Source organism: Lacerta agilis, chromosome 1, assembly GCF_009819535.1.
Source record: "Lacerta agilis isolate rLacAgi1 chromosome 1, rLacAgi1.pri, whole genome shotgun sequence".
In the NCBI taxonomy this organism is placed as follows: domain Eukaryota; kingdom Metazoa; phylum Chordata; class Lepidosauria; order Squamata; family Lacertidae; genus Lacerta; species Lacerta agilis.
Genome location: NC_046312.1, coordinates 77,045,626 through 77,057,893, shown reverse-complemented (window position 1 = coordinate 77,057,893; position 12,268 = coordinate 77,045,626). Strand labels below are relative to the sequence as shown.

General features: G+C 44.7%; 1 protein-coding gene across 1 annotated transcript in view; it reads left to right on the top strand.

Annotated features, from left to right (window-relative positions):
• The window catches only part of PKP3 (plakophilin 3), a 59,305-nt gene that overhangs the window by 39,025 nt on the left and 8,012 nt on the right, over nucleotides 1–12,268 (top strand). The window contains exons 3-6 of the mRNA XM_033156458.1: nucleotides 4,582–4,670; nucleotides 5,128–5,855; nucleotides 6,879–7,002; nucleotides 7,316–7,520. Of these exons, the coding sequence (XP_033012349.1) occupies nucleotides 4,582–4,670; nucleotides 5,128–5,855; nucleotides 6,879–7,002; nucleotides 7,316–7,520 (1,146 nt within the window). The remainder of the gene's footprint in view (nucleotides 1–4,581; nucleotides 4,671–5,127; nucleotides 5,856–6,878; nucleotides 7,003–7,315; nucleotides 7,521–12,268) is intronic.

The window sequence follows — 12,268 nt, the reverse complement described above, 5'->3', positions numbered from 1 at the left end:
TTTTGATTTTTTCACCTACCATAGATATTTTAAACCAGTCCATGGTGCTTTTAAGCATTAAATAATACTACTTCTCTAAGCTTGTGCACTAGCATATTTGCTGTGTCAGTATAACTTGATGTTGCAATAGTATAGCTAGCTAGTTAGCATGTTCTATGCCAAGCACTTAAGAGTACAGCCATGTCTTAGGAGCAAAAACTGTTCCCCAGCTTTAAAAAAACAGGCACACCAACAGTGTGCTGTCTCTGGGGAATGCACAATATTTCCAGTCTTAGGGGTGCATCTCATATGGTATCATCCAAAAAACTGCTAGTGTAAACTTGCCCATAGGGGTTAAGACTTGTGTCTTGGTCTGGTTCAAACATCAGTCAAAATAAGGTTTTGTTCATTCAAGTTTAGTGGTAAACCATGTTTTACACTTCTAAGTTAAGTTGTTATCTTCTACAGATTCTTCTAAAATGGATATGGGATACTGCTGTGCGTATCTCCTCCCTCACAGCCGCAAAAGCAGTCAGATGGTTCTGAGAAAAAAACATTAAACATTGGCTCAGAACAAAATCTGAGCCCACCAAAAACATTCTACTTGCTGGATTTTGGCTCAGGTCTCTCCCGATGACTCTGCAGCTTCTGAAATAAAATCACTCAGTAGCATTATGGCTGCGCTGATAGCTGGTCAACTCCCTTCAGCTATCCAGGAACTGTGCCAGGTTACAGCTTTCTTAAAAGGGCCTTTGTTAAGCAACCATTTAAAAAGTGTTTTAATATTTATACAAAATGAAAGGATGCCTGGGAAAGAAGGAGTGGAGAAAGTTAATGGAGAGGGAACACAAGGAGCTGAAGCCTATTAGCTAGCCCCTCTGTGGGATTGTCTTGCATTTCTGTTTGTCGGAAAGGAGAACCAGTGCAGCCAAGCAAGAAGAAAACCAAGCATTTTGCAGATAAGAAAGTGAGAGGACAGCTCCAAAGCAATTTCCCACACTGTTCTTTGGCACTTGAGTTGTAAACTACGACTAGAGGGTCCCTTTTGCGAAGGGCACAGAAAGCAAGTGCCTTTGCTTTGGAGGTTTCCTCTACTAACATTGCCGATGCAACCTTGTTCAGTGCTGATAGTGGTGCAAATGTCCTGGTCTTTCTTTTCCTTTCACCCACAATATGTCCTGTGATCAAGGATTGTGTGTGACACAGTTGGGAGAACATCCAGCACCATGCCGTGATTTTGCTTAGTGCTGTGTCCAAACCTGGACTCATGGTTTATCTTGCTCCGGACAAACTGTGAGCTGTAGCCAAGGTTTGTTCTATGGTTTGCCAAGCATGGCGGCAGCAGGACCAGAGAAGAAGCAAAGTGGCCAGTCTTCTCTCTGGGAACCTGAACGTTTGCTTATTCACTCTAAGTCATGGTTTGGCTTAGTGTTATGTCCCAACTGGGCCTCTGACAAGTGCAAATGCAGTACAATTCCCTGCCATTTTCATTTTTGCCTTCTACCTTGCAGTAACCCTAGATGCACCTCTGAACAAGGGCACCTTTATTAATCACCACACTAATGATTTTTAATCATAATGGATGAATAGATCATCTTTCCAAAATGTGTAGCCATTTCCACTTTCTTCCCAAAAAGTGAATGGAGGTGTCATTACCCAGAAGGCACTGTGCCAGATCCCAGTACAGTGTGTTCTGGGATATTATCCAGAAATTCATGCGTAGGTGGAATGTGAACCACCATGCTATTACAATCTGATTAAAAGAGCATCAGAAAACCACCACAAATAAATGGATGACAGGAAAGGGAAGAGCCAAATGCAGTAAGATGGAGGATAACTCATATCTCAGCCTTATGAATTTAAAATGGAAGATGGAAGCCTCTAAATGAGGGTCAAGCAAAGACAAAACAACCTGAAATGAGAGAGATAATTGGGGAAGTCAAGATTCCTATAAAAATGAAATAATACTTTACTTGGCTTAGAAAATAGACAACTCAGAGGGCACAAGCTAAAGTTTATACAATCATGAATGATGTGAAGAGAATGGAGAAAGAGAAATTGTCCGCCTTCTCCCATAAGAACAGAATACAAAGCTGCTCAAGGAAGTGTTTGGACTTGGATGAAGAAAAAGTACTTATTCATAGAGTGGTTCATTAACTAATGGCATGAATTACCATGAGTATGGTGATGAGTTCAATCTTAGCTTACTTTTGATAGCTGTTACCCATGATAGCAAAACAGATTCCCATGTTTTGAGGCTGCATCCCTAGTTTAAGTGAATACCAGCTGTTTGGAAACGAACTGAAGGGTATGATGGTTGCCATTTTTTTCTCTAGTGAGTTTGTCAGAGACACCTGGCTGCCCACATTCTGAGGCAGAATGATGGACTGGCTAGGTAGAACCTTTGATCTGAACCAGCAAGGTACTTATGCCCTTGTGTTCTTTGTGAAAAGCTTTCAGCTTTTGTAGAGGATGAAGGTGTCTTTGGAAGAGCTGACAAGCTCAAAGAGTGCAAGCTAGACAGTTGTCTTGTGGAAAACAAGGAGGTTCTGAAATAAAGGACATTTTTGTAACAGTAATTTATGCTCCAGAAAGTGTGGGACACCTTGATGTGTTTGTGAGCTTTTTGCTATGGTTTTGGCAGGCAGTACAATGGCCTCTCCGAGCTATATAAGGCTTGGCTGCAGGCAAATCCAAATGACTAGGAACATATGGTGGACAACAGGGACATTGCAAGGGCAATGAGGGATAGCTTTGAAGATTAGGTTCAGGTCAGAGACCCTTGACAAGATATTGGATAATTGGCTATATACAGTCATGATGCCAACAAGCATTTAAGGGTGATAATAGATAACCAACTGAGTCAACAGTTTCATGCAGTAGAGTGAAATAGACTGAATTAACAGAAGCTTTCATATCCAGGAATCTATCAAGCAGTAAATAGCCCTGTGCTACTCAGCATTTATTAACGCTCAAGTTAGTGCTAGGATTTAATTTCTGCCAAGGTTCATTCCTAGGATTTGTTTCTAATGACAGGGTTCATCCCTGAGATATACAAATTTAGGTTGGCCCAAAGTTCCTCTGTGTAACTGCAGAGAACATCTTCCACACTTCTGAGTAGTTTCCCCAGAAATGAGTTATCAGTAGGAATGAAATATAGATCATAGTGAGAGCAAGGTCCTTAAAGGACAGTGGTTAGATAAACCAATGATGCAATCCCAAAAGCACCCAGGAAAGAACAATTTGGTGCATATAACGTCACTTGGCAAAGGCCTGGTTAGGTGAGAAAAAACGATAAGGTAATCCAGGCACATAAGCAACTGTTTCCCAACCAGAATGCCTAGGACTAAAGAGGTGACATAGCTTAAGAAGTTAATACAGGGTTCTGAAGGTAAATAAAAACCTGAGTAAGGCTAGTCCCCATGTGGTGGAGGATTCATAAGGTCAAAGGTCTGGTGGCTTCCACTTCTCTGAATTCCCTGGGTTGCCATAAGGTATGGAACTGTGTTATAGACAGCCACCATGGTCTTTCATCACACAGGCTGCTTGGTCTAAGATATATATTGCAGGAAGCCATGACAGTGAAATTGAATCTCCCAAGTATAGATGGAGGATAGTGGTTTCTGGTGGACAAATAGCATAGACATCATGCTATGTCTTGCTTACAAGTTTCTAGCTAGAAAAAAGAATGCTGGATTAGGTGGATTCTTCTTGATGTACCTCTGTCTTTAATTCCAGGAACAACAACTTCTATGTGCAGTGTCCACTAGTGTCCTCTTCTGGTCCCATGGAGGAGCCCATGTAGCAAGAAGAGCTCTTAGTTGAGCAACTTGCTCAAACCAGAGCTGGAATTGAAAATTTGAGCCTCTGCCTCCAGTTACCTCTCCTAGGCTCCTTCTGCTAGAGTCTCTTGAAGGCCCACCCCCTGCCTGAGGAACGGGACTTCTTCTGCACTCTATAGCTTCCTACCTGGCACACACTTTTTGCCACTAGACTGGCAAGCTAGTATGGGAGCACTCAGTTCCATGGGCCCTGGGGAAGATTCCATTTGTGGCTCCATCTCATGTTGTATGAGATGGGCTTCAGTGGTTCCCTGATCACCAGCATTGGAGACAGAGTCAGGAACCTGATGTGGCTCCTAGGCCGGTGATGCTGTAGTCTCTGTTTTGGTGTCCTTTTCACTCTGGAATCATGACACCTAGGGTCAGCCTGTGGCATCTCCAGTTAACAGGATCTCTCATTGCAGGGCTGAGAAGGACCTGTGCCTGGGACCCTGGAGAACTGTTTCCAGTCTGAGGGGACAATATTAGGCTAGAACAACCAACCATGTAACAGTATAAACTAGTTTCCAGGATTAACTGGAAACCATAACATGGGAGTAATTGAAGCCAAGACACTTGTTTTGATTAACATAGAAACTGAGGCCAGTCATGGACCTCTAGAATTTGAAGGGTAAAGTCTGATATTTTCATGCATATTGTATTCCTCCAAGTTTAGTCAACTCCAGCCAGTTGCTGTCCTGCTGCCCCAACTGTTGGACTGTTTGCCAAACAAAGCAATACTGTCCTTGCTAACTGAGCTCAATGTATTCTTGTCCTGCAGGTGGAAACTCCACCAATGGCCAATGCAGCACTCTGCAGCAGCACTACAGCTCCAGATCCCAGACAAATGGCACAGCCCCCAAAAGCTCTGTAAGTTCAAAAACCTAGCTCTTTGTGCTGCCTATTGATTGCTAATGAACTCCAATTGTGGGTGATGATGACTGTCGTGATGATTACCACCAGCGTTAAAGGAATCTAATTCCCACTTTTGCCCTCCCTGCTTTTGTAAAACTGGTCCCAATGGTACTATGCAATCTTGCAGCAAAATATCCCAGTGACTGTGTCAGAGCCAGCTCTGCAAGCTTTAAAGATTGTGTGCAGAGCAGCATGGCTGTTATCTGAGAGCAGAATGTGGCCTGCCAGTTCACTGAGGATGGTGCCCATCAAGGGCAAATAGATGGGTGGTATGGAAAGACCGCACTTGACCTTGCAGCTGGGGCATGGCATTTGCAGGACAAACCAAATGCTGTACAGTATTTCATTTAATAGAAGAGTCTATCTCCTTTTGAAAATAAACAATGCACTCCTTTCTTTCCTGCCATTGTAGCTGTACCAAACACCAGCTGGAAAGAAAGGTTACAGCACCGTGAAAAATACTAGCTGGTCCTCTCGCTCAGCGGTGGACCTCAGACCCAACAACAGAATGGCCTCCATCAGCAATGGCATTGGGCAAAAGGGCCTGGCTTATAGCCCAAATTACACGCTGTCTCAGTCTGCCGGCACTGCCCCCCGCCCCAGGTCTTTACATGAGCGGAACTACCGGGGGCATCAGAACTATGACACCATGTCCCTGCGCTCCCTGCGCCTGGCGGATGGGCCAGGCAGTCCTGGGGGTGTGGATGACCACTACAGCATTGTGTCTGAGCAGCTGGATCCACTGGCTCAGGCAGCTCTCTACAAAAACCGGGCAGGTGGCGGCTTCAGCAGATCCTACACCTTTGAAAGGCAGATGAGCGCCGGCTCCAATGCCGGCATGAAGGGGCCCATCGACTGGATGGATGGCGTGGAGGCACCACAGAACAGGCCCATCATCCGCGCACCGGCCATGCGCACCTTGCAGCGCTTCCAGAGCAACAACCGCACCCGCACGGGCAGCTACGGTGCGGTCCATGCTTCTCAGGTCGGGAACTCCTATGCAGGAATGATGGAACGCAGTTCCCGTGCCCCCTCTGTGCGCAGCTTGGCTGACTCCAACCACCATTTGCAAGACCTGCGTGCCATTGACATGTACGATGGTCAGAACACACTGATGTCCCAGCAGTCCTTCTCTGGAGGGTGAGTGTCCTGTGGTTTACTTGCATGGTGTGGGGCACTCTGTTCCCAGCGGAGGTGGTCTAAAGAAAGAGGAACAATCAGGGACACAGAGCATAGTGTTCTTCCTGCCTTGGTGATATTTTTTTCCTTGAAGTAGTTGATCATCTCTTGTTTAATGCTGCCCAGTGAGTCATGTGAATGTTGTCCCTCTCTGGAAATATGCCTTTACTCTAGCAGCAAAGTACAACTGATGGTGCTTCAAGGAAGATAATAGGGCTTCTACTCTTCTTTCCCCCATAATCCCCAAACTTCATGTTAGGGTGCTTTGAATGTAACATCCTGAAGCCAAAGTCAAGGTGATGTGGCAACCTCTGTCCATCCACTTGTTTATGGCTATTAGGATGTTGACTTACGGGTTAATAAGTATACTTCCCTATAAGTAATATTTCTTTGTCATTCTGTAATTCCATTGGTGGGGTGGGGTGGAATACTATGCTTTGCTCTCTGTTTTCAGCATATCCATTGTGGAAGCACAGAATCTGGGAGCCATTCTGGCATCTTTCATTCTGAGACTCTCCAGTCACATAATTTCGAAGAACAAAGCATGCTTCTAGCCATTGTAGTTAGGGAAGAAAGGCACAGAACTGCGAGAACCGAATTGTAAGGGTTCAGAAAACAGAGTAAGCCTGACCAAAGGTTGCAGTTGTTACTCAGTTTGCTTTTCTGCTGTGCTGGACCCTCCTGTCCTTCATGCATGTTTGCAGTCTTCTCCTTTGCCATCTAATTCTCAATTCCAAACCCCTCTATCCCTCCCCCCTTTTTTACAAAATACTTTTGATTTTGCAAAAAAGAAAAGAAAGAAAAACCCTTTGTATACCTTCAATCTGCAAACATGATAAAATAAAGATATTAAGATTTGCTTAATATACATTTGGATATATATAAAAGCACGGCATTCAGGGGACATTTATTAGAGCTCTGGTGTGAATGAGGTGAAGATGGGGAAATGCACACTGTCCCCTCTAACTAGGCCTTGGTTTTCAGGTTTGATGACATTGATCTCCCTTCTGCGGTGAAATACCTGATGGCCAGTGACCCCAACCTACAGGTGCTTGGAGCTGCCTACATCCAGCACAAATGCTATAGTGACAATGATGCCAAGAAACAGGTGAGGCAGCAGAGACATATCCCAAGGCGATACTGGGAACGGGCCATGCCCAGGGCCTGAGCTTGTTTCCCAGGGGGACCAATGTGGATTGCAGGTTTAGTCACTGATACGTCTTGTTGAAAAGCCTGCAACAGCACTCATTCTGATGCATTGGGCTCTTGCCTGTGGGGATGGGTAAGTTATCTGGAATGAGAACAGAGCAGGCAGCCTTAGGTGGCATGGCATACTGAAAAGTTCCATGCAGAGACCTGCTTTCTTGTTTCTCTCTGACAAGTGTACTACTCTTTCTGTCCCTGTCTCTCTGCCTCAACAGGCTCGCAGCCTCCAAGCCGTGCCCAAACTAGTGAAGCTCTTCAACAACTCCAACCATGAGGTGCAGCGCCATGCCACTGGAGCCATGCGCAACCTCATCTATGACAATGCTGAAAACAAGCTGGCCCTGGTGGAAGAAAACGGGATCTATGAGCTGATGCGTACTTTATGCGAGCAAGATGATGAATTGCGCAAGAATGTCACAGGTGAGAGAAGTTTGTATCAGGCAAGTTAAGATGAGGCCGCAGAGCTGCTGCCCCAAATAGTCTCCCCATGAGTAGCCCCCCACCTTACTGTCACTCCTAGGAGTGCTTGCTGCAACTTGGATTCTGCCTGCCTGCACTCCATAGGTTTGACTACGGCTGTTAGGAGAGCAGAAACATGATGGCCCTGATCCTTGTGGTAGTGGTCAGGTACATGCTTTGAGAAACTTTTTTTGGTGGCATCCCCAAGCAAGTGGACCATAGAGCCGGGTTCTTAACTCCTGTGTCCAAAAAGGTCGGCATTACTAACACATGCAACTGACTTTGAACCAGGGCCAAAAACTGCAAGAACATGGAAATACTGTATTTGTTTTATTTTGTACATTTGCGTTCAGCCAGTGGCTACCGAAGTAAAATACAAATGACAAAGAAATCAATGTAGTACTGTAATGCCATAATAAAGCCAAATATATCTCTATAACTCCTAGAGTCATAGACCACTTGTTCATCAAACTCAGTTTTATCCACACTGACATGGAGTAGCTCTCCGGGGTTTCAGGCAAGCGAGTTATTGGGTTGTTGTTGTTTTTATTTTGATTGTGTACAGTATTTTGTGGTTTTATATGCTGATTTTATGCTGTGAACTGCCCTGAGACCTGTGGGTATAGGGCAGTATAGAAATTCAATAAATAAATAAAATAATTCCCCAGCTCTTCTGGAGGTGCCAGGAATTGAACCTGGGACCTTCTGCATGAAAAGTAAGGGCTTGATAACATTTGAGCAGTATTTTGCTGTTAAAAATCCACACCCAACCCCGCCTTCAAATAAGACTAGAGTAGCGCACACCAGCATGTATTTGAATTTGTATATGAAGACCAACTTTGGTCTTTTCCCATGCACCTTAATTGCGTTTGGCCCATGAGTCACCTTGCCTGCACCTGCATCATCTTTTGCACTGCACATGATGCATTCACATCCAGAGCTTTTTTCTCTATGCTGTTCCCCTCCCTTTTGTCCCAGGTCCCCTTCAGAACTAGCAGCTCTCCTACCCCCCCCCCCTTGCAACTCAGCTCAAATTTTCCAGGTGTCTCATTTCTCAATTCACAAAAAGCTTGAAGGCACACTAACCTGTGAACAAAAGAAATCAGTAGGATACTAGCAATTCTCTGAGCTCAGATTGGCACCCCTGCCCATTCACAAAGAGAACTAGGATAAGCACCAGCAAATCCTCATAGAGGAAAACATAAAACCTGGCAGAATCTGGAGAGCTTCGTGGGCTGGGGGAGGGAGTTCCAAATCCTCAGATTACGCACTCTGATTGCTCTGTATGTCATGGTGTGCAAAGGAAGGTGATAAATATAGGTGGCAGGGAGGGCCAGGGTGTGGGTTGGGACCTGACTCCAGCCTGTCTGCAACTGTCGTTTGCACTGGGAGAGAGCAAGGGCACTGAATATACAGGTCCAGCCAACAGGAGAGATTACATTTGCTTCTGTTACAAAAGGGCCTTCCTAATCCTGCCCAACAGGCTCTGATTGTCTAATCTAATACCAGGCTAATGGGAAAGTTAGGTCCAGGAGCTATGATGCAATGAGCTTTAACGCTTATTACAAGCATGGTGGAGTCTGTGAAAGTGGCTTTAGCTGAATACAATCAGAGGATGGAAAGAGTAATCCCCAGATATCACAGCCCAAGGCATACCTCGTTCCATGCATGAGATTAGCCCTTTGCTGCTGGTTTATATGGATTGGGGGTGGGGAGGAGACAAGACAACTGCATTCTTGCCTGCCTGTAGCTGTGTGTGTGTGTGTGTGTGTGTGTGTGTGTGTGTGTGTGTGCGTGCGTGCGTGTGTGTGCGCGCACACACACACACACACACACACACACACTGATCTCCCACTTTTTGCAAACCACATGACAAAATTTATAATATGTTTTGTGGGCATGTTTCCGTACCTCTCCTGTATACAGGGTATCCTACTGAGACATGTCATAGGCAAATCAGTAATCTGAAAACATCTAAAGCAAACATTGCACTGATGCATTTATTGATTTGTTGTTCCACTTGTCCCAGTCGGACAGGGTGAATTGCTGTGCTGTGCAAGGCTCACTTTCTAAATCAGACAAACTTGCCCACTTTGCTAGCTTTCATGTAATAATTCCCTTCCCTATAATCCAAATCCTTCATCATCACCAGTGTGCAATCTCAGTCTGGATAAATCCCATCCAAATCTGCACCATCCCTTTAGTTTTCTCCTGAAGCAGGTTAAAACTCACTCCTTTTATCATGCCTGCCACTCACGCTTTTATGGGAATTTCCTCCCTCACGTCTTCTTTATCTTCTCTCAACCAATTAATTGCCTAGCCCTTTCATACTAAAATCTATGTGTATAAATACAGATTCCTTCTTCCAGAACTGCAACATTCCCCCCCTAGTTTATGTCTTAGTGCTCTCAATCCAATCCCAACATGAGGTGTATACAGTTAGCTTTGTTTCATGTGTGAAAGAATATTGGCTCTTGGAAGCACTCTTGTGGGCTGAACTCTCATTCCTTTTCTGCTTCCACAGTAATGCAAACTCTGTGAGAACCAAGCACTCATTTATCCAGATTTATCTCGTTTCTCCATTAAATAGAGCTTCCCCAGTAAAATTTTGATTTCTCCCCATTGCCTATTGTGTTACTCCATTTCTCTCAATGACTATGCATTTTTTCTCTTGGGCATATTTTGATAGCTCTCTCTCTCTCTCTCTCTCTGTGTGTGTGTGTGTGTGTGTGTGTGTGTTTTCTGCTTCCTTGAAAATTGTATCCAGAATATCTATTGATCCTACCAACATAGTGGAGCTGGGGGTCCATGCACACCAGCACTGACACTTTTCTTGCCCTGCCCCTTACCTCAGCGGCACCTTAATGGGCTGGGAGCCTGGTGGCTGCTCTGATTCCAGCCCTTTACAGCCCTCCTGCCAGTGCTGGCATAGAGTAACCCTACTCACCTGTGAATTAAAGGGGGGAGCTCATGGTTGCATTTGCCAGTCAGCTTACCCAATTGGAGCTGTGCCTGGTGAGCCCATGTCAGAGCTAGGGGGAGAGTGAGCCCAGTGGTTGCAGCCCAGGGAACTAAGTGGTGGTGGGTATTGGGAGGCTGGTTTGTGCTGGGGGGCACTGAGGGCAGATGGCCCAGCACTCCCCTCCAAAATATGGTGCTGGGCCTGGCTGAGGATCTGGTCTGTTTGTTGATGTAGAGCATCCCAGTAGAGGTAAAGAAAAAAGAACAAGCTGGTCTGGACACAGCTGAGCAAGTCAGACATTATCCAGTCAGTACTGCAGGAAAGATCTCAAGTTTGAGGAACTGCAACAGGGAAGAGGTTAGATGAGTTCCTGGAAGAACAAGGTTGACACATGGCAGAGCCTGCAGGGCTGTCTTGCTCCAACAAGTTCGTGTGACTCAACCATTCTTGTCTTTGTAGTAAAGCATCCCAGTAATGCTGACAGTCTTACAGGGCTTGGATCCGTACAAGTTTCTACATGACGTCTGCCTGCATCTTTCTCTTGTTGTCATTGCTTGGAGGAGTTGCCGGGGCTGCTGTTTGGTCTCATTCTGTCACTCAGGCTGATTTGGGTGGTTAACAGATAACAGCTCAAAATTCTAATATTTTCATCTATGGAGGCCCCACTGAAATTAGCAGTTATCCCTCTCTCTCACACACACACACACGTTGATATTTGTCCTGGGATGGAACCTTCAAATGATCCATTTGCCACAAGGAATCAACACTTCAAGCACCCATTCCAAAATAGCTAGGTATACCCTTGGAAACCATATAAATAGAAGGAAGTGCTGCCACCACAAGGAGATCAGAATATGTCCCCCTTTTTGAACGGGGCATTTTTTGTTCATTTTGAAATTTCTGTAGTTGTGGATTTGAGCTTTGAAAATGTGCTGGAACAAATAGATCTACTCTTTAAAAAAAACAAAAAACAACCCACCCAACATTTTCTATATTTAAACAACCACAGCATCATGTGGTACATCATTTTCACAATACTAATGTAGATAGAAAGCGATCTTAGTTTCATTTGCTAAGTAGGAAAGTAATGCCTTCTTACATATCCCAGGATATCAGTCCAAAGAGTTTCATGTTTGTATATTGGAATCCTAAGGCCACCTTGCCCATTGAACAAAAGCATACAACTGAGTGGCAAATATATCTATTCTTTTGAAATTGCTTCTTGCAAAATTTGCAGAGCAGATACTTGGATTTTCAGTGCTTTGTTATTTTATCCCTTTGGAACTGGTTAATTGCTTTGCAGGGTTTATTTATAAGAAGGTTTTGAACATGGTTGATTGATATTTGCTTTTTTACATTGATTTTCCAATTCACTTCACTGTACTTTAAATAGCATAGTGTAGGAGGCTGCTTGCTAGCTACTCTTAATGTTTAAAGGGATGGCTGTCTGGAGATGTCATGAGCAACTTCAAGGAAACACCCTATACATAGAACCCCAATTCAAATGAAGTATGATGAGTTCCAGTAAAACCATTCAGCAGATAGCAAGACATGAGCTATTCAGAGATTCATAGGAAAGGAACATATAGCAAGCAGCCTTATATCAAGTCAGAACGCTGGTCTGTATAGCTCAGTGTTGTCTTCACTGACTGGCAGCAGCTCCCAAGGGTTTCATATGGGGGAGATTTCCAGCCCTACCTGGAGATGCTGGGTATTGAACCCTGGGACCTTTCTGCATGCAAAGCAG